This window comes from Conger conger, chromosome 8 (genome assembly GCF_963514075.1).
Source record: "Conger conger chromosome 8, fConCon1.1, whole genome shotgun sequence".
NCBI classification, from domain to species: Eukaryota; Metazoa; Chordata; class Actinopteri; order Anguilliformes; family Congridae; genus Conger; species Conger conger.
The window spans coordinates 56,320,291-56,343,181 of record NC_083767.1 but is presented as its reverse complement, the minus strand read 5'-3'; the positions used below and the strand labels follow the sequence as shown (position 1 = coordinate 56,343,181).

The following is a 22,891-nucleotide window of genomic DNA, read 5'->3' as shown; positions in this document are numbered from 1 at the left end:
AGCTCATTCTCAGTGTTCTGGTCAGAGTTCTAGCTACTCTATAATCTGAGAGGACTGGGCCATTTCTCTCTCCCTCTCTTGCTCTCTCTCTCTGACACACACACACACACACAGTACACACAGTATATACCGTATGGATACGTATATGAAGGCTTCCCAGTCTCTCTGCCACCAGTCACATTGATCAGATGTTACAGCGACCTGGAGTTAAAGTGTCCTCACATTTGTCAGCATTTGCAGTTTGTTCTAGCGTTTAGCTGGAGTTGAAAGTTTCTGACTGTTAAAAATTCAAATTTGAAATGCACCGTTTCTGACACTGGAATTTCACCATTTGAAATGGAATCAAAATGGAACTGGAATGAATCTAGGACTGAGAGGAGTATTGATGGGGTATTTCTGGAGGGGGGGTTTAACTTGTGGAAGGCCACGTTCATGTGAATATTTTGGTTTCCCTCTGCAGAGCTTTATTAGTATATTTGTCAGAGGTGCATGGTTTCCCAGTGTCTCTGCCTTACTGGTGGTGGGCTAGCTCACTGTGCCCAGTGGATTTGCAGATTTGCCAGGATATCCTTCAGCACACACGTTCTCTTTGGGCCCTGATGACCGTACGACCTTGACGCCTTAGCGTTTCAGGCTCACTGAGCTGGGAAGGCACTGTATTGGCAGACTGAGGGATGGAGGCGTTCTAGGCTGTCCCAGGAGAGTGGCTGAGGTCTGGGTTAATGGAGATCCAGTTTCCCCGCGACCACAGGGATCGGCCCTATTAGAACACGGCTCCCACTCTGTTTATTTCCCCTGCCCTTCAGACCCTTGCAGTGAACGTTTAGACGTCAACCAATTAGAGCTGGAACAATACTGTGGCTCACACTAATGACTAATGAAGAGAACGCTGGAACTGCAGTATAGGATTTGTGTGTGTAATAAGTGTGCATGTATGATGTGTGCATTAATGGGGGGGATGGTGGTATGTGTGTATATAATGTGTGTGTGTGTGTGTGTGTGCATGAGATGTATATGTGTGTGTGTGTGGGGGGGTGTATGTGTGTGTGGGGTGGTGGTGTTGTGTATGCGTGTGTATATGTGTATGTGTGGGGGGAGGGGTGTGTGTGTGGGGGGGTGTATGTATGTGTGTGGAGGTGTGTGTGTGTGGGGGGTGTGTTTGTGTGTGTGTGTGGGTGGGGGGGGGTGTGTTTGTGTATGTGTGTGTGGGGGTGTGTGTGTGGGGGGGGGGGGCAGGGTGTGTGTTGTGGGGGTGTGTGTGTGTGTGTGTGTAATATACATACAGGACCTCTCTGCAGCATGGGTATGGAGGACTCTCTGGGCCTGTTTCCCAGGATGCACCTCTGTTGTTTCAGATGCTTCCCTGAGGAACAGCGAACACTAATTGATTGCGGTGGAGGGTGTTGAGTTTGGGGAATTAGCGCAGATCTGATTTGTCACTTTAAGCACTGTTTCACAGGGCTTTTCCCACAGTTGGGAAGTGTATTTTTGCGGAGGTTGCTTGGCAGCAGAGGGCCTCTGTCTCCTAGGTTCCCCCCATCCAGCTTGGCTCCGGATTGTCGTTGTAAACAGTTAACCTTGCTCATTATGGAGATTTTATAGCCCAGAGAAAACAGCTGAAATTCAGTAACATGAGTCTGCGCATCCTTATGAATTACTGTTATTATTAATGGGCCCTGTCCAAATCTCTGGGGCCATTTCTAATAAAGAATGCCTCATAGCTGTAAATGGGAGGGCCTGATTGAGAGGGGCTGACCATAGTGCTCCACAAGACAGTCAATCTGCAATATGACATGTATGAATTAGCCTAAAAAACACGGCTGAGACAGAAGGCTTGTGAGATGAGTATTTTGAAAACCGAGCTGCAGCTCTGTAATATGGTTCTATCGTAGTAATGCAAATGCAAACCATTCTGAAAAGTTTTTCCCATGTGTAGTAATTAGTTTGCGTGTGTGTGTATGTGTGTGCGTGTGTGTGTGTGTGTGTACGTGTGTGTGCGTGTGTCTCTACTTTCCCCTCAGGTGGAGGCTAACGGGAATGAGGGGGCCGTCTTCCTGAGGGAGTTCACGCTGATTCGACGTGATGACCTCCCAGAGGAGTCTTCTCCTGAAGACACGGGCAGCAGTAAGCCTGACGACTCGGTGAGACCCCTGCTTCTGCTGCTGGCACCCCAGCTGCCTGCATATCCATCCGTCAGGGCTGCTGTCGTCTCGCTTTATTGCCGTAGCAACTGTGGCGTGTTTGCCAGCTTCCGTGTTGCGACTCATCATTCTGCTGTGCCCGGGAAATGCTAGTGAATGAGAATATCACCTGCAGAGATTTCACGTGCACGTGCTGAACTGTATCTCCACAAACTGAACTAACGGTGAAGGGCTATGGGCTAATTTATCTATACACTGCCTTTCAGAATTTGAAGAGGGCTTTACAACGATGTGGAGCCCACCTCATTAACTACCAATGTGTTGCGCCCAAGAAATATGTGCGAGTGCAATGAAGGTTAAAACATTAGTTTTTAATATGGAGTGGTGCCCTTAAAGCGAGGATTCGAGTTGTCCAGCGGTTGGACTGCGCTCTGATTTCCACTCGCTTGTATTTGGCCGGCGTGTGTTTTTCAGTGGTGACGAGTGAGGTGCCTCAGCTGCTTCTGCGCTAATAATTCATCCAGCTGTCTGATGTAATAGGCACGGTCATGAAACTAAATACATTATTCTCAGATTATTAGAGGGGTTAATGCCATGTCAACATGTTCAAAACACCACGGCACGGTGTGGGAGGGGGGGGAGGTGTGAGACTTCGATGAAGACCGATCACTGGGAAAACGGTTCATTTCATACCGTCGTTCATTTGCTGAACAGACAGACGTTCATTGTTTGGGATGACCACATTGGCCTTGCAATGCATCATGAAGTTCAGTTTCGTTGCTCAATATTTGCACAGCATTGGCTATTTGTGCCAAGATACAACATTGTGGTTAAATCAATAACTGGACCAGAATTTCCCTACTATGCACTGCTGTTTGTGTAATCTTTATAAATACAACTACTGGTATAATCTTCATTTCCTCTACCAATGAATTTGGCAATATTTTGTTTGAACTATATGCCATGAAGCTTAGGCTACATACGGTTATAAACTGGGGCGACACCAGGGATTTGGTCACCATGAAAAGATCTCACATTGAGCCCAACCACCCCTAGCCACGAATCCCTCCATAATTACTGTACACTATGCCACCATTTTCTTTAGGGTCCTTGACAGTCAGGGCCCTTAAAATCATACTATCTCCCCATACAGCACCGCTGGTTATAAGAATAACCTTTATGTCGCAAATTACAGTGTGTAATTAGTATTATTATGACAAATCTCATAAAACTGTCATGGTACATGCAGAAAAACTTTATAAACATATCAGAAATATTATACTTATGGCTGAATATATTATGACAGTCTAATGCCATTTGTCAAAAGGTCTAATATGCTGTCATGATGATTTATGACTTGATGATTTATTTATTTCATGCTTATAACCCTGTGAATTAAGTACTAACACATTAACCCCTGGAATCGGTCAATAATGAATCAAGAATAATGTACTGTTAAAGGCAAAGCTTTTCTTTTTTAAATGCTGCCACGTTAGCATGGGACTGTATGACAATCAAATAGACCCATGGGCTTCATTTCAGGAGTAAAATGCCACTTCGTTGAACAGGACTGTAATTATTTGGAAAGTTTTTTTCATTGATTTCATTTCAACACAGTCAATGTGTTCAACTAAAAAAATAGACTAGAAGACTTAAATAAACTTACAGTAAGTAAACATTTTTGAAGTGTTTGCTTTTTTCAGGAATCAATCAGGATTATGGGTAATGTGGAAGGTGCTCTCAGAAAAGGTGTTTTTTTCTTCTTCTCTGCTTTAATGACTGGATTAAATTGCACTGGAAGAAACATAAAATGGTAAATGGATATCCTGCATTAAACCGCATTCCTATTGGTTTATGAAAATGTGTTTGGATACTCTGTAGTTTATATCACACACTTCAATTTGCCCTACAATTAGTTGGCTGTTTCAGTATGTTTTGGCTCGAACATTGCCAGGCTGCATGAATGAACACATGAGCAATTAACTTTATCGCACCCTTTGACACTTAAACACATGTTTATTGCCAAGGAAAATTCTCTCCTGTAATTGTATATTTTTTATTTACAGATTCATTTTATTTTATTGGGGTATGTATGCTTTTCATTTTAAATAACTTCAGAATGAGGCTTTTTTGTTTTTTAGTTCATCTGAAAAGTTTTCTTTCACTCTCCAACTCTTGCTCGAAATGTTCATTGGTATTTATTAGCACGTTCGGTAAGAAGTGCTACCATTCATGAAGAGCATACAGTGCATACTAATTCCATTTAATGTGGTCGCATAGCTGCTGTTAGATGTAGTGGCGAGGGGCTGGATGGTGATGAAGTAAAGCAGGTCAGCAGGCGACATTGAATATGGAGGCTTGACATCTCTCTGGTGAGCTGCTTTTACTGTTATTAGCCAGAGCAGAGGTCAAAGGTCAGCTGTCTAGCTTGTTGCCCGGGTGAAGGCTTTCTTGATGGAAAAAACATCATTGGGACCCGCTGTAATGAGGTGTCTAATATCAATGGGGCTTAGAGTTTTGGGCCTGTTTTACCGCTGACGGGAATGTTAAATGAGCCAGGATGGAACTCTCTCTAATCCTAGAGAAGCTATTATCTGTGAGAAGCGGATAGATGTAGTTTCAGAAACTCATCTGCCTCAGCTTCATTACTGTAGGTGTCTGTGTGCTCATCAGGTTTTTGTGTTTGTCTCTTCTTGAAATTCAAACAAAGGCATGAGCCTGACAGGTGTGAAACCGATCCACCCGACACATTTACAAAGCAACCTGTTAAGAAATCAAGGGACCTCTGAAAAACATTTTCAACTGAAAATGAACACTGTCTGTATAAAAGGTAGCAAAAGCAATTTAGCTAACATCAGTGACCACTTTGAAAACCTGCAGTGGTCCAAATTTCCATTGGCTTTTGTTGGGAATATTCTCCTGTTGTGGAATAAAGTTTGGACCGGGTGAAGTCGCACACTTTCAGCTATTTTTTGAGGGATGCGTCCGAAAAGGCCATCCGTCCCAATCTCACTTTGCGCATCCTAATTAAAGCTTTTCAGTTGGAAAGTGGTCGTCCGTGTGCTACATTGCCAGTCTCAATTTGATTCCATAATGGGAGAATATTCCCAACACTTTCTAATAAGTCTATGTCCATGACTCTTATCAACACTTCAATGGCCAGCTCTCTAACCCAGCTCACAGCACTGCCCATACAAAATACAGATGAGTTTACTGTGTTAAATATTCAATGTTTGCAGCATATTTAACCATGTGACTTGTGTATGATCTAAATATGTCGGCACTAGTCTTGAGGAGAAGGTCTTTGGGAGGGTCATCAATGCCCCTCCCAGGCTAATGGGAGCAGTTAGGTGGTAAATATTGAGAGTGTGGAGCTTGACCACAAACATAAACACGTACACTCGCCTGCTGAGAGCACTCCCTGGCACAGGCAGTGTAGCTCTGGTGCTTTAGCCCATAGCAGATTTCTGCAACGATAGCCCTCGTACAAAATCTCCGTTCAATATTAGTGTTGCTCAAACGCCAAGGCAAACACAGTATAATTAGTGGAGACTTGGGACGTTTTGAAGTGTTTTCTTTCTCGATTCATGAATTTGTTTCCGGATGGTTCCAAGGAGGCCCTAACGACCTCCGGAAGGCAAGTGGCTGAATGCGTGTCTCTCTCCCGCCGTGTGACAGAGATGAATTGTTCTGCGAAAAAGGAAAATGTTTAACCTGGCAACTTTGAGAAAGAGGTGACAGTGGGATGGTGGGGTAGTGCATAGCCGTTAGAAGGCGGAGGTTTTTCCAGCAAAGGGAACCGACATCCTTCCTATAAAAGTAAGCGGCCTGATTTGTCCTGGGAGTTCGCAATAATAAGTTGTCGTCCCCCTACGCCGGCCCCCCCATACTGAACGTACCCCTCCGGCACTTCCTGCGGGTGACCCCAGGCCTTTTTCCATTGGCCGGTGTTTTTGGAGAGCGATGCGGAGATGGAGGCGACGGAGCTGGTATGGCGCTCACTGCTCATGGTGTGGCACCGTGTGCTGGCATCTCACGGGGGTTTTATCTGATGGAAACATCCCCTCTGGTTTTATCAGGAGACGCTCTTCCTTCCGACCCCATCCTGTTGCCTTTAGGAGGGAGGGATGGAACGGCGGCCTCCCGGGAGAGGAGGGCCCCTCGCCCAGCCTATGACTGATGGCAGGAGGGACCGCGCTGCATGGAGGGAACCGGATGTGGGCTTATATCGCAGAAGAGTAAAATGTTAAAAATATTATTTATCTACAGAGGAGTAAAAAATGTTCTCAGCCATTAAAGTGAGAATGAAACCCTGTCGTCATGAATAATATTCCGAACTGGGACCGTGGGTTTAAAAACATAATTCAGCAGCTCTGTACTGTTGGTCACCTAAAACTGAATAACACGCACACATGTGCCGAGGCACGCACACACACACGCACGGACACGCACACACACACACACGGACACGCACACACATACACACACACGCACACACACACACACACATACACACACACACACACACACGGACACGCACACGCACACGCACACACATACACACACACACACACACACGGACACGCACACACATACACACACACGCACACACACACACACGGACACGCACACACATACACGCACACACACACACACGCACACACACACACACACACACGCACACACATACACGTTCACACGCAGGCACGCACACATGTGCACGCACACGCACACACACACAAGCACGTGGACACGGACACACAAGCATGTGCACACGCATGCACACACACACACAAGCACATGGACACGGACACACACAAACACGTGCACACGCACGCACGCACACACACGAATGCACACATGTCCATTTATGTTATGCCTGTGTAAGTAAATCTAAATTTAATAACGCTGCTGTCAGATTTCCTGGCTGACTTAACTGAAATAGCTTAAAGCCAACAATTTTTTGGTAATCCTAGAAAGACAGCGAATAGCGGGGATCCATTTCCATCCTGGTGGTGGAGATGATCAAACCCCGGGTGATCAGAAACCGAATCCGTGCGCCAGGCAGAGGAGGGTCTGCAGGTGGCTGTCTGGCTTTGGGTGTGGAGGATCCCAGCACGCTCCAGGCAGTGGGGCGAGGCAGATCAGGAACGCACGCACGCCATCCCCCTGCCCCTGTCTAGACTTCAGAGATGACCTTCCGAGCCGTCATAGGCCCGCTGAAAGAAGATCTCTCCCAAGACAGCCACTGTCTTCTCTATCGAGGGATGGCTCAGCGTTTTGAAGTGGAACTGGGTGCTGGGGCCTGGGGAACAATAGAGACAAGTATATCAGTCTCCTGAAATTACAGAGGAAGACTGCAGGAGATGCGTGCCCTGCTAAGTGTGTCAATCAAAGCAGTGACTTAAAAAGATCTCTGCCACCAGGTCAATGCTTTTTAGTTGAGCAGTGGCGGGTTTTTGACTTCTTTGTGACAAATTGAAACTCTTTAAGATATACTGTAACTGCTCTAAGCATTCTGATCCAAGCAAAAATGAACGGGTCAAAAGTCATCAGCTATCTTTGGCAAGAGTCATAGTCATGAAGTCGTCTTGCAAAGTGGATCTCGGTAATTGTTGTAATTAAAAAGGAGCAACTGGTATCCCAGTGTCAGATTTCAGTCAAAAGTAACCTATGTGTGAGTCCTGTGCTGCTATGGCTTCTGTTCAGTTTCGAGCATACATTCACTCAACTCACAGTTCTCTGTCTGGACAAGATATCTCTCACAACTCTTGCCAACTTTATGGATGGACGCTAGACTGCTACGGTTATTGCAGGCGCAGAGAAAATCGTGGCTGTTTGTGCATGACTCAGTTCCCTTCGCCCTAAGGGGCTGAATCTCCTTGAATGCACACTACACAGGTGGTAATAGTGTTCTCGGTTTCACAGCCTCCCAGCTTAGAGATGTCCTCCACCACTATTGCTCCCGAGCTGCGTTTTGGGTGAAGCTCGAGTCCGCCGGTGTATAAAAGCCAATGTCCAATTTAGCATTTCATTTGGTCCAATTAATGTGTGTGTGGGTGAGGATTGAGCACACAGCTGGGCACCGACTTCTCCCTGCGACGGCTGCCGTTAGATTTCTCTGCCCGTAAATGAGTCTGAGGTGGACAAATTAAGACGCAGTACTTCTTGTGGTGAATTCTAAATACATTGCAGGTAGTTTTTGTCCGTTTGCCAAGTCCCCCTAGGAAAAGTGTTTGGGATTTCAATGGGGTCATCCCGTTTTAAAGGTTATATAAAGTATATAAATACATTTGTTTTGTATTTTCAGTTTCCATCTTTACAGCACATGCAATATGCAGTCTGTCTTAGATTTGCACAATCTGGTAATGAATACATTTACCAGAAAGCATTTTGTACAACTGTAATCCCCATAATCTCATTATAGTTCCTCATTTACAACTACAGTACAACCACCAGATGGACCGAATCTGATATTTTCAAAACAATATATTTAATGGAATTTTCCCTTTTCAGCTGCGCATAAGATGGATGTCCCAAAAAACATGCGTGCACAAGTGCAACAAATTCACGTCACTGATTACAAAGGAAGCCCTCATAATGAAATGGAAGTCAAGCAGAATTTCCCAAGGAGAGTAGGTTGGAATATATCTAAGAAATGGCAGATGTGAAGCTTCAGATATGCACATGGATACTTCTCGAAGATGGATAAATATTACATTCAGAGAACCAGAACTCGAAAGAGGTGCAGAACGGGTCACGGCCTCTGTGAAAACTGCGCTGGTTCCCAGTCAGGAGGAACAGTTCTGGCTCATTGAGAGGTTTTTCAGGGCCTGGCGTCGGCTGTTGCTTTGTGCTTCTGGAATGTGCGTGGCTGCGAGTATCCTTAAAAACACCTGATGCACTCTCACGTTCCCCGCGGTGCCTCTCTTCACATGCTCCCTGTAGCAGTGCCTCACGCACACTGCTTTGGTCTCCAGTGTTTTTGCTCTGAGTGTCCTGATGTCCTTCAGCCTGGACGCAGTGTAGCCGCTCTACATCGGTCTACAAATGGTGTGCAGCTCAGTGTTGTGCATCATTTGGTGCCGGGTATCTGGGATATTTTCGAAATTATGCCTCCGGTTGTGAAATTGTACGCAAAACAAATACCAGATGAACTTGCATTATATCATATTTTTGCTCATTGGTGGCAAAGGGTTCAATTGGTGAATTACCCCCCCCCCCCTCCCCCCGCCCTTCCCTGCCTCCCCCATGTCTGTGGCTCTGAGGAATCGCGGGACTTCCAGCTCTGGCTCTTGAGGCCGGAATGTTCTCTCAAGCGGCCGTTCTCATTGGAGGGGTTGAAGAAGCGATGCCCCGGGGTGACTCTTCCTCGTCCTCGCTCGACTATCCGCTTGCACGTTGCTAATGCCGGGACGGGTCCTGCGGAGGGGCGCCTGAAGCCCTCGGTCGTCCGCGGTTACTCTGTGTGAGTCCGCTGGCAGACGGAGCCGCGGCACACAAGCAGCGGGTTTAGGCAGCAGCTGTGGGAAAGTGCTGAGTGCTGGAGAATGTACTAGAAAGCGCCTTTTTACGCCTTTTTTTACGTGTTTATTCCATCGACGTGTGTTCGGTAGAGCCGCAGGGCCTTGTCCAAACCCGGAGGCCCTTCATGTGGTCTGCCAGTCGACTGCGGGCACTGGAGTAGTTCTACTGGTTGGGACGCAGGGGGCCACATTCACCACAGACGGCAAACAACAGAAGTGTGTGTCTGTGCGAGTGAGTGTGCACGCGTAAGTGCTTGAGTGTGGATGGGCGTGAGAAAGGGGGTTTGTGGTTTTGAAAGTGTATTTTGTGTGCCTGTACACTGACATGCTTGTGTGCACATGTTTGTTTATGAGCTGCTGGTACTGGTTTGTCTGAGTGTGTGTGTGTATGTGTTTGTGTTTGTGTGAGTAGGTGTGTGTGTTTCTGTCTTTGAGTCGTCCCATGTGTCACTCAGGGACTTGGTTCCATGTCTGCTGACAGTTTGTTCTTGCTGTGAATGCAGAGTCATGGATCTGATTAGTGAGAGCCATCCTCCACCCCTCTCCACCCATCAGGCAAGCACATATCCAGGGACAGCGGGCTAATGAGAGATTTGTAATTATTTACTTTTGCAGCTATATTCCTTGCAGATGTTTCCCCAAAGTTGAGCAAGGGAGATGCCAAAAAGACACCCCAGCAATTTCAGCATGACTTTTCCAGAGACACATTAGGCGTGAGGTTTTTGGGCAACCGATCATGAAACGGAGATAGTTTTTTTTTTTTTTTTTGTGCTGGTTGTACGTCTTAATACCGCTTAGCACACAGTTCAATGAGTTGCTTTGAGAATGCCCTCTTTGCCCCACCAGGGCTGATGTAAGCTGTTTTGGTTTCTAAATGTTTCCTTACTTTTAAAATGACACCTTTTTAACTTGACACTGAAAATGAAAATGACACTGCTTGAATTGAATTGAATTGAATTGAGGTGGAAAATCCAGGTTGAGGAACTAAAAGTCCTCCACGGTATTTTGTTCCAATTTCCAGGATTTGGTAATTAGCACAATTCTTCAGCCAAGGAGGTAGAACTAATCAGCTGGCTGAGTTAATGGGTGGAAGACACATGGCAGGACTTTCCACCTCTGCACAATGAACTGCGAACATATGGTATGGAAGAAAATAAGGGTCAAAAAGATTTCACAGTTGAGAAATTCAGTTAAGTGTGTTTTTAAAGTCAACATTTTTTTACACACATTTTCTTCCATAGAAACACTAAAGAAACACTCCCACCCCTAGCCTTTGGCACCCTCATTAGACACACTTTTTGGCCAGAAGGAGGGTCGTCAGTGCCTTTGACAGCTACGTTATGGAGGCACATGACAAGTTTATCACATGAGGTTTTGTTGGATTATACTGAGTAGGTTAATACTGGGATCATGGTTATGATTTGTAGACAACCGATAATGTGTGCAGTTCTGCCTCTGAAATATGTTCCCATTTGCCTTCGCTATAGGGCTTGTGTTACACACGCTCGGTGCCTGAGCTTTGCTGTCTGAGGGCTTTAGAGTAAGAGTGTGCAACAGAATGTGACCCTGCCTGGAAAGTGACAGCCCTCAGAGACAGGCCCAGGAGTGGGAACGCGGAGCCAGGCCGTGACCAGGCCTGAGGCCGCAGCGGAGCGGGTCCATCTGTGGTCCATACCTGAAGGTCCTCATATACTCACCCTAGGGCCTGTTAGTCAGGGGCTCAGTGACGCGGTGCGGTGACCTCAGCTGGTGCCCGGGCGATGCTGAGGTATGTTGGGGAAGGGGCGGGGCCGTTTGACATCCCGACACGCGTGCGGCGCGGCAGGAATGCGGTGTCTCAGCATGCCGGCGCTTCGCCTCGCCCTTTGACCTCTGCATTGGGTTCCGCCAAACGATTCTGCCGAGGCGGCGGTGGGGTTTTTTTTAGAAGCTGTGACCACGGTGGGCGAAGTCGGCCGTGAGGTGTCATCCCTGGGAGGGGGCCCTTCGCTCACAGGGCACGATCGCCAGCGACGTCTAATTGCTTCCCGCTGAAGGATTTCTGCAACAGGAGCGTAGGGCCAGCGGGACTCCCTGATAGCGGGTGCGTAACCCGAAGCTTATCGCTGTTGCATTCTGAGCGGCCCGAGTTTGAACTTCTGGCCGTATCTGGAGCGCGGTGGCTGACGGGATTCTCAGAGAGCCCCCCCAGGGTATGGGGGGGGGAGGGAAGAGAGAGAAGAGACTTCACCCGGCTTCAGTTCCCCACCGCGTCGCTTTGATCTGCATGGTCAGCTTCAGTGTCTTCTGTGGAGAGAACGAGAGAGAGAGAGAGAGAGAGGGAGAGAGGAAGGCCCATTACTCCTGGAAGGCCCATTACTGGAGCGGATGTGTTTATGAGTGAAATACAAACAGGAACAAATTAGGACAAGGCCGGGATGGCATATTAGGGGCCGCACACTCTCAGAGCGGAGGGAAATTAGACGACGCCTGGCTTGTGCCGCGGATCGGATGAAGCCCTACGCGTAAGCCCCTTCAGAAATGTTCTAATTTCAAACCGCAAAATTGAAAAAACAAGCTGACACTTATCCAAGCTGAAAAGTGAGTCCCTCCCCTTGCAACATGAGAGTGTGTATTTAAACAAAACCTGACATACTCTTAGGTCACTCTGACTTTCAATTAGCATTTTTACTGCCCTCCGTTGAACGTAACCAGAGCCGCCCTAGAGCTCGCAGTTGACACAAACAAGGTGGTCCAACATGGCAGTGGCATTTTGTGGCTTGGGGCTTGCTTTGGGATTGTCCAGAGTCAAGATATTAACCTGAAAGGTCTCCCCCCTCCAAATTAAACCGTAAACCCGGGGCATAATTTCTAAAGGGAATGTTTTGCTTCATTTGATTTTACTGACCTCTTTTAGACGATTGTTTTTTGTTCCAGTCTGAAAGTTAGCTAGCGCCAGCTTCAATCACAATGGGATTGTTTCACCACAATAGGATTGCTTCAATCACCAGAGTACTTTTCTTGAGAGAAGAACAGAATTGTGGTAATATTGCGGAACCCCATAGCCTTGTGAGTTTGAGCTGAAGGCAAATCAAAGTGAGAAAATAAATACAAATATGAGACTTGTGAACATGGGTGAGAATGAGAATGAGGTCCAGAAGCATCTGGGTTCAGGCCTTATCTCACAAAATATACACATCTGCCAGGCATTAATCAGTGATGAGTGAGAAACATGCTGAACCCATGTCTCACCGCAGTTAGCATAGCTAGCCACCTTTCTTCACAAGACACGGAGAGAGGGGGGAGGTTTTGTTCTGCTTTTTGTCAGAGAGCGAGGGAGAATGTTTCTCCTTTCAGTGCAGTCGATGGGTGTTCTCCCATGTAGAGTGAGAAAGGTTTTTTTTGCAGTTGAAATAAAGAGGTTTTATACCCAGCTAGAGTGAGAAATGAGGGGATTTGGTACTGGAGAGAGCAGGGTGAAAGTTACATGCCCTTGGGACAGTAGGGAGGGGGGTTTAGCCGAGTCAAGGAGAGCCAAACTATCACCCTTTTGGGAGGAAAAGATGACATTTTTTAGAAAAAAGTAGGGAGGTTTTTGTCTGGATAGGAAGAGCAGTGAAAAGCTGTTGCCCTGTGAAAGAGAGCAGCAGAGGGAGGGCTTACCCTGCGGCTGTGGGTATTTATCGCTGGAACGCGTGGCATTCCTGTCTGTCAGCGTCTGCGTTCTCGGCTGCAGCTCGGCCCGTAATTAATGGAGTCCAGCACTTCAGGTCTTTGCGAGAGGAGCCTGAGAAAGGGATGGACGCGGAAGGGGACACGCTAATTCAGTCCCCTGACCCGCGATGCCCCTCTCCGGGCCGCCCCGCTGGCCGTCGATGCGGGAGAGGACGCTTGATACAGGTTACGAGGCGCCAGGCTTGCGTCGCACACGGTTTTATCCCTGCCCCTGGTGCAGTAAAGGCGAGGGGGGTTCAGAGGCCTCACTCGCTCGGCTGCGGAGGTTTTCCGGATGAATCCGTTACAGTCCTCCTGCCCCCGGTTCTCACGTCCGCCGGCTGGGCAGCTCGGAGGCTGTGGGAGGCTGCAGCCAGCAGGTGTAAGGCAGACCATCTGGAGGTTTCCGGGGAAAGGTTTACGGGGAGAAGCCGTCTCCCTGCCCCACCGGGCAGCGCTCAATAAATCAGCGCTTTCACTGCAGTGTCTGCCACCGGTGATAATCAAGGAGAAGGTCAAACGCGAAAGCGAGACAAAGAGTCGACTTGGGAGTCTCCGCCGTCGGATTTGTGCCCTTTGCCAGAAGCGTGGCTAAAAGCCACCCTCACCCTCCTCTGTGGGGGGCCTGTCAGGGTGGCTGCCAATGTGTTTCTGACCGCCGAGGGATTAGATGTTCTACAACTGCCCTTTCCTGCCCTTCCATGGAGAGGAATAATATATGCATAAATAAAACTGAATATCTGACGGAGCGTACTTCTAAAACCCAGTGATGTTGTCCCTTGTATGTCATTGGGTCTCTGGCCTTAACCTCATACTCTATTACGCACTGAAACTGACACTACAAGGGACATTCAATGAAAATAAATATTTAAAAATATATATATTTTCACAGCAACTTGCTTTGTCACCCAAGACTTGTCTCATGTAAAAAAAAAGAAAAGAAAATGGGGGTTATGTCAATATCAATCGATCAGGCGATTTGAATTTCACATTCTGTGATGTGCGTTTGTTGCGGTCATTGCCACCTTCGAAGCAAGGTTACAGCAGGGCGCGCAAGACCGTAAAAGTGTTCAGATTTCAAATGCTGCTCAACACAAGATTGGAAATACTTAACTCGGGCCTGCCTCGCCAGGGCCGTGTGTATTTTGGATTTGCTGGTGTTATCACAGTTTCCAGAACTTGGCGCCAATCAGACAAATAAATAATGATAATGATATTGGCGGCAATTTAAAATAAAAATGTGCGAAATGAGATGAATGGCAGCCTGGACGGTGCTGTGTTGGGAGGTCTCTGGATGTTTCGCTTGACAGAACTTTTCCTCGTAGAAACAGAACTTTTATTTCCAAGGCCTGTTTTAAACTGGGCCTGTGTCTTGTAATCAACAATTTTAGCAAATCCTTCTTTGCTTATATAAACCCCTGGTTGGAAGCATAATTTAATCAGATGTCTATTGCATCTACCAAAATAACTTGCCTGGGCAAGGTTTTGATGACACTGCCATTAAGATGTACAGCATTCTCACTGTATCGTGTTTCTCCTCAAATGATACATTGACTCTGGAGTGGTCTTTATGTAATTATATATATAATTATAACTTCAGAAGTACACTCACCGAGCACTTTATTAGGAACACCTACTTATTCATGCCAAAAAATTACTTTGACCGTGGATTGATTGTTGCTGGCAGACCGGTAGATCGGTAGATCGGTATCTCAGAAACTGCTGATCTCCTGGGTTTTTCATGCACACTAGTCTCTAGAGTTTGCAAAGAATGGTGCAAAAAAACAAACAAAAAAATACAGTGAGAAACAGTTCTGCAGACAGAAACACCTCGTTAATGAGGAGAATAGCCAGACTGGTCAACACTGAAAGGAAGTTGACAGTAATGCAAATAACCACACATTGCAACAGTTGTATGCAGAAGAGCATCTCTGAACACACAACCCATCATAACTTTGAGTGGATAGGCTACAGCAGTAGAAGTCTAAAAAAGAAGTCTAAATACCTAATAAAGTGCTCACTGAGTGTATTTCTCATTGATTATGTGGGGATGAGAATTTTGGCTCTTAATGATTTATTGTACAATGACAGGACATAAAAAAAACAAATTTTTGAAGTCAGACCACCCTGACTTAAAAATTGTGTATGCAGTTTGCTATTGTTTTTGATCTATACTATTTTTTATGTCCAACAGATGTGCAGTTTCCATTTAAACAAAATCTAACATTAGAATTCAAGTGCATGGAAACCAAATAATTGGAAAAGTTTTTCAAATTCGTGCATGGAAACAAAAATAATGGGAAAAGTTTTTCAAACTGATACACTGCTCGCTGATTAAGTGTGTCTTTTGTTCATGTCTTCTGCGGAGGTGTCAAACTACATATTGTAAACTTGAGTAATGAGTTCACAGAAACAGACACAGCAAAGTTATCGCGACTGGGTTTCGCGCTTTTATTACCCGTATGAATCACACAGAGGCATTGTAATTTCATAACTAACGACCCTTGCCATAACATTTTCCCAAAACTTAATGTTAACAAAATTCAAAACCAAACATGATCAAACTTAGCCCTGGCAGGGTGGTGAAACCATTAGATGAATGGCCCCAGAGCACCCGGAGGATGTCTTGCATTAAAATAATGACTGGATACTTGGGCAGGGGCCAGGGTGTTAGTAATGGCAGAGATTTGTGGGGTGCCTCTTGAACGATCCAGTGTACTTTCAGTGCACCTCTCAACCGAGGAGCGGTTCGGGACACGCTTGGATTTGGCCCCTCTGCTCAGAGGCCGGCGTTCTGCAAACGTCCAATTAGACGGTGTGTTGTTCACGCATGCGTGTGTGTGTGTGTGTGCGCGCGTGCGTGTTTATTGGTGGCTGAGAGCTGCCCTGTGATGTCATACCTGGCGCTCAGGGCGTGAGAGTGGCGGACGGGTCGGGGAGCACACGCCCCTCCGGTCGCGGTCCTCGGGAAACACGTCAGCAGGTTTTACGGAGGTGTGGCTGGGCGGGCCGCTGAAGGATTTACGGCTGGAGGCCGCACGGGAAGCAGGGGAGCGGAGTGGGCGCCGCAGCCCGAGGCGGAGTGCGTGGGAGTGGGTCAGACGTCCACGTGAGCGGTCTGCCCTCGACCTCTCTCTCGCGCGGCTGAGCCCGTGGAAAAAGCATGCAGTTCCCTGCCGAAAAAAACTGCTCAAGCTAGGTTTTTTGAAACAGCTGGTAGCTGGTTGACCAGTTCAGACCGGCTCCCAGCTTGACATGGTTTATCTAGTTGACGGGTTCTGTCCAGCTCCCAGCTCGACAGGGTTTAGCTGGTTGACCAGTTCAGACCAGCTCCCAGCTTGACATGGTTTAGCTCTGGTTGACCAGTTCAGACCAGCTCCCAGCTCGACATGATTTAGCTGGTTGACCAGTTCAGACCAGCTCCCTGCTTAACATAGTTTGGCCAGTCGATGACCAGGACCAGCTCATACTCAGCTAGACCCGCTAATGACCAGCTTGGCCAGGTAAATTTTCAAGCTGGCCAAGCTGGCTAATTTATTTATATGTGGTCTACAGACCAAGTGACATCAGATATTTTAGGAAATCCTGTCTGGACAGACATTTTCTATCCAAAAAAGAAGAAATGTCCAGGAATAGAGGAAGTCTGGTCAGCCTAGTTTCACTCTGACTGTGTTGAGTTTTTCTATTCATGTATGATCTAGAAATATGTGGTTTTGGAGACAAGGCATTGTACACTGCAAAAACTACAAAATAAGCCACTCTCAACAAGCACTTAAGTCCTATATTTAGATTGTAAATCTTATTGTTATTACAAATTGTGCAAAATTAGACAAAAATATTGCCAATGAGGCGAGTGAGGTGAGTCAGTTTTTTTCAAGATTTTTCCATTGGGGTAAGAAAATTTCACCTGACAAGCAAACAGTAACTTAAAAAGATACTAATGTTTTCTACTTGAGAGAAAAAAAAAGAAAAGATTTTAAATCCCATCGCAAGATGAAAACACCCAATAAGACGTTTAATGCAGTGTACGTGTCATGTCAGGGGCAACATGGCTCAGGCAGTAAGAGCAGTCGTCTGGCAGTCGGAGGGTTGCCAGTTCGATCCCCCGCCCAGGCTGTGTCGAAGTGTCCCTGAGCAAGACACCTAACCCCCTGATGAGCTGGTCGGCCCCTTGCATGGCCGTCGGTGTGTGTGAGTGTGTGTATGAATGGGTGGATGAGAAGTACAATTGTACAGCGCTTTGGATAAAGGCGCTATATAAATGCCAACCATTTACCATTTACCCTGTTGATAGAAACACCGGTCTTTCCAGGGGCAGCAGGGCCACCGGCCCCTCCGATCCCTCCGATCCCTCAGTGAGACGTGCAGTGCTCCAGCTGGTTCTGGCCCAGGGCACTCCCACACCGCTTTCACACAGACACGGTTCTGGTTCTGGGTGCTTTCTGGCCAACCAGCCCGCGTCCGTCCCAGTTTAAGCAGAACCGAAGTTCCGCCTCAATGCTTTCGTCTCCTGCTTCCTCCTGTCTTCAGCGCCTGGAATATGACACACACACTGATGGCGTCACGGTTCACAAGGGAAAAAAAAAAACTATTTTTTGGTTCCAGCTGAGAACCAACTTTTCAGGTTCCAAACTAATTTATTTTTCCGGTCTGAACACGCCGGCCGGTTCAAAATTAGGTAAGGGAACCAGAACCGGCACGGAGCCTTCCCGGTGTGAAAGGCCTACCAGTAACCCAGCAGCAGCGGGGGCTGGGTCTGCAGGAGAGAGGGGCCAGGAGGTCTCTGCCTCATCTCAGCCTTAATGCAGAGCGGCCTCGCTCAGCAGTTAGAGCTTTCTACGCTTAAAGGACAATCCCTTCTTCTCCTGCTTTTACTTTCATGGTTTTCCTGGCGCACGGCCAAGAGCGCCGGGAAAAGGGTCAACTTCCCAGTCCATCACCGGGATCTTCCCAGCACGTCTCCTCATCCGCACCTTCCATATTATGGAAAAAAAAAAAAACCTCACGGTTTTGGCCACTGGACTTTTCAGGAAACTGGGAATTATGGGTTAGAAACCAGGGCGAGCCTAATGTAGTATCTTGACCTCCTGGGCTCCTGTCAGTTTGTCACTGTGGACCCTGACTCTGTCACCTCAGCCTTCTAAGCCATTCTCCTCTTTTACTATCATGTTCCAGAGACATGAAGCTGCTTTGGAGAGCGAACATCTGTAGCCACAGGGACGCATATGCAATCAATCTCCAAAATACAGCTCAGCAAGTGTTTGCATGTAATCTTTTTAATCTTTTGATTTATGAGCGTTTGATGAAACTTAATATTATTTTCTGTCAGGGGTGATTCCTCTGGAGAACCAGGGAGGTTAGTCTTTAACCTTAAAAAATGTGTTTTAATTTTTTCAAAACATGACACTGATAAAACAGAATAATGTTAAGTAAACAAACATGATGCTGAATGTGTAAGCATCGCCCTCTAGTGGCGAGCGGTGGCCTAGATCGGGGTAGGCAAACCTGGTCGTGGGCTGGCAGGAATGTCTCTGGTCTGGTTTGTTGCTCCATCCAAACCTCTAACCACAAAGCTGGGTTGATTATTATGCTTAATGATCGCAGGTGACCAGGTCCTGGAGTTACTCAGCGTTATTTCACCATTCAGTCTCCGAATATTCAGTCTCAGACTCACAGCAGCCAAACAAACTGCTCAGTGAATCTCAGATTGAACAAAAACCAGAGATATCACTGGCATTGCCAGGACAAAGACTGCCTGCCCTGGCCTAGATCACCAGATGTTTTACAACCTGTCTCCCGTGACAAGTTAAATCTCCCATTGACTGAAATTCGTTTTTTGAGAAAGAACATAAGATGGAAATTGTTTCTTCACAGATTAAACCTGATTTTCTGTAGATTTTCCCACTCTGAAATTCACATTACCAACAGTCCAGAATAGCCAAGGAAAACACACACATGCAGGCAATAAAGTAGAATGTTTAGATAAAGCCAGATCTGCACTTGATTTCCATTAAAAATATTGATTTCACTCCATATAACATTTAAATTTTTAATTTGGGGCAGTTCTGGTTACAAGAGAAGCATAATGCATTTTTTTTCCATTTCAGAACACGTTAGAGGAATCTAGCTATAAATGCATGTAATATTTGCAATGTTTGCCTGTATTTTAAGATTTTACTTTTGCTGTCCTATATAATTGTGCATTATTCAGTGGTGTAGTCAGTGGTGTAGTGAGACCAAGACTACACTCATGGGTTTTGGATGTGTATCTCTAGCAGGTGTGGCCTGCCCTGTCCAGATGTATGACATTAACTATACTTTCTTTTATTAAGTATTTTATTTATTCTCTCTTCCTGTATTTTGAGGGTAGAATGCTTAATACAGGAATAGGATTGATAGATTTTTTGTTTATGCCATATTACTCACAGTTCAGCATTATCATGCATTCAAATGACATGTACCGTTAAAGTTAGCCCTTAACCTACATGCTGTAGAGAAGGCGATTTGGCTAGGCACTGAAATGGAAAGTGTTTGAGTTGCTGCCATTGAATGATAAGACTGGATTGAGGCAATGGCTATTCAGGTTACATGAATGTCCCTCTCAGTACCCTGCAGTTGTTTAAAATGAACACTAGGTGGCAACAGTTCTCTGAACTCACTTGAGGGAAGTTTGCTGGATGAACTGTCACCTGATGAGGAGGTGTCACTCTCTCCTGAAAATCTTTTGCCAAGCCTATGGTAGATTCATTGAAAATTAATACTTATATATTATTAAGCTTATGTGTCAAAATGATTACTGGTGTGTATCAACCTGTTTCAGTTATCAATGGTTTCAGTTATTTTGCATCTTGTTGTCCGTTCAATTCAGTTTAATGATATCAAGATTAAACCGAACGTACCGTAATTTGTTTATAAATGAATTATATTTAAAAAGTACCTTCGGAGGCCACTGTTGTTTAAGTCTGTGTGGAACCCCCTTGTTGTTTTCAGAGCTGATGGAGCCCTCTGTTCCTTCTTAAACATGGGTCGGTCTGCTGCGCAATAAGACGAAAGTGCTTTATCGCATTCCTACGGTCTTTGTAAAGCTTTTGTTTGTCAGAGCTCCACCGTTCCACGCTCTCAGCACGACAGGGTGGTCCGGCGTCAGCCAGCGCCCCAAACGGGCCAGTAATTCATGACATGGATTATGACTGTCGAGTGGCTTCTGTAGTTAATTTCATATTGTTCTGGCCTGGGCAAAGTCCTGAAAGAGCCCAGTGAGTCTGCCGTCAGAATATGCCCGGGTGATTTGTTACTCGTAAGCTCTGTCTGCTCTTCCTCCATCTCCTCTCTCCCCCTCACAGTCCTCTCAAGGACTTACTGTCGGACTTTCTGGCCGGGACACTGTAAATGGGGGGGTGGGGGGGTTCCTGGCTCAGGAAGGTGAGATTTTATCTTTTGTTTCGGTTGTATGTCCTTGCCCTCTGTAGAAGGCACCTTGTGTTGGCAGACGCTCCCTGGCCGTGTACCGTTGGCTGTTTTGCGGGTACTGAGAAGCGTAGCGGACAGACCTTCCTCACATCCCCGCGTCTCCGAGGCCCAGAGTGAGCTGTCGGTTGTTGCCGAGGTGCGGAGGGCCCTTTCGGGAAGCCCGCTGAGTGTCTCCGATGTTTTCCAGATGAAACCCGCCTCTCGAGCACTGAACTCTGAACCCGAAAACCCGCTCTGCGCCGGGCCCAGATGAAACTGCGCCGGGCCCAGATGAAACTGCGCCGGGCCCAGATTAAAGACGTGCAGCGGAGCGACACTGCCGTCTGAAATGTTGTTTTCCCTCGCTCCTGAGCGCTGTCCCTGCTTCGGTTTTGTTAAATAGAGAGCCGAACGCACGCCCGCTGCCTCATTTTTATGATCCCACAGCGAGGGAAGGACTCGTCAAGCAGCGCACCGCTAAGCTCGCTGTCGTCTCCTTTTCCTCTCTTTCTGCGACGTCCCTCCACGTCCGTCTCCCGCCGGCGGGGCCTCAGGTCGCCCGTCCGCCGGGGGTTTGGGCGCGAGCGCGCGGTAGTGTGTTTGGACAGCTGCGTGCGTCCGGAGGTTTATGGGGCCAGGCGCTTTATTGCTCCCCCGCTGATGCGTTTTGGGTCGGCTGCTTTTCCCGTCAGACGGACCGGAGGAGCGCGCCGCTTCGCTACGCGGCCTGTGATCCGTCTCACCGACGTGCGCTAACGAGCCGCGGCTCTCGACTGCTGCCCGCTGCCTTGGGTCCTTGGGGTTTCTTGGAGGGGTAGGACAGTTTAAGTAACCGCTGTGCCAGTGAAGTGTGACGACCGGAGAGGAGTCGATGTTAAAGGCAGAGTGCGCTCGTGCGGAAAGACCGTTGTAAAAGCCCTGGCAGATGCAGCCTTTATGTCGTTTACGTATTTAATGGGGGATTTTGGGGGAGACCACAGCCCTGTTCTGCTGAGAGGAAGATAATAGAAAAAAGACTTTCCAAGGGCCATCACTTACAGGCCTTTTCTCTATGTAGTGGTAAGACGAGATAAGACTGCCTTTGGCCCAGTTAGTCAGCCAGCTTGTCAGTCAGTCAGTCAGTCTTTCAGTCAGTCATCCAGTCAGTCAGTCAGTCAGTCAGTCATCCAGTCAGTCAGTCAGTCAGTCAGTCAGTCATCCAGTCAGTCAGCCAGCTAGACATTCACCAGTCACTGTTAGCATGTCAGCCGGCCAGTCAGCCATACAAGGGCACAACCCCTACTGAAAAACAGCACAAAAGCCCAACGCAATGCTGTCGATTGTGCTGGATAGTTTATTGCCATCATATTTCGGAAGATTGAAGGAATAGTTTTCCACTGTGCTACTCAACCTAAACCCAATATAAGCCTTTGACGTCAGCCGTGGAGTGTACAGCCCAAGACAAATCATGTTGGACAGCATTCAGCACTGTTGTTATGTTATGTTGTAGTCAGCAGTCTACTGGGATGGCCCTGCGGCTGAGTGAGGTATCAGCACTGGACCACAATGTCCACATTTCAATGAACGGGAAACAGTTTTTCAGCGCATACAACATTTCAATACGTTGCAAGACAGGCAGTTTTACATGAAGGGGTTTTTATTTACATATAATTAAGTCAAACATTTTGAGGTGAAATCTAACCAACAAAGACAGCACTGTTAAGCTCAGCACTGCGGTGTTATTAGATTAAGTACCTATCCATTCCACGCAGTGAAAATGGGGCTCTCAGTGCTCAGATTTGCACACAAGAGAATGGAGGGATTTAATTTTGCCTTAAACATCCTCCCAGAATGATGTCAGATATTTGCTTTTGCCATGATCCTGCGGTCATTTTTCCTGGATCTGCATTCACGGAGCCCTGGAGAGCATTGCTGTGATGTCCTCCGAATTCAATTTTCAGCAACGTCAAACTTTCTTTTTCTGCTTTCGGGCTTTGGGGAATTTGGAGCAGGAGAGTCGCATATTTGCGAAATGTTTATCTGGATGCTTCGCTGAAAAGCCATAGTATGTGTCCCGTGGGACATACCTCCTTGTTGTCGTAT

At 46.9% G+C, this 22,891-nt stretch overlaps 1 protein-coding gene across 2 annotated transcripts in view; it reads left to right on the top strand.

Annotated features, from left to right (window-relative positions):
• Positions 1-22,891, top strand: part of LOC133135261 (ADAMTS-like protein 1) — a 139,473-nt gene that overhangs the window by 38,845 nt on the left and 77,737 nt on the right. For both annotated transcript variants that reach the window (XM_061252136.1, XM_061252138.1), the window contains exon 2: positions 2,022-2,141. In XM_061252136.1, coding sequence (XP_061108120.1) covers positions 2,022-2,141 — 120 coding nt within the window. The remainder of the gene's footprint in view (positions 1-2,021; positions 2,142-22,891) is intronic.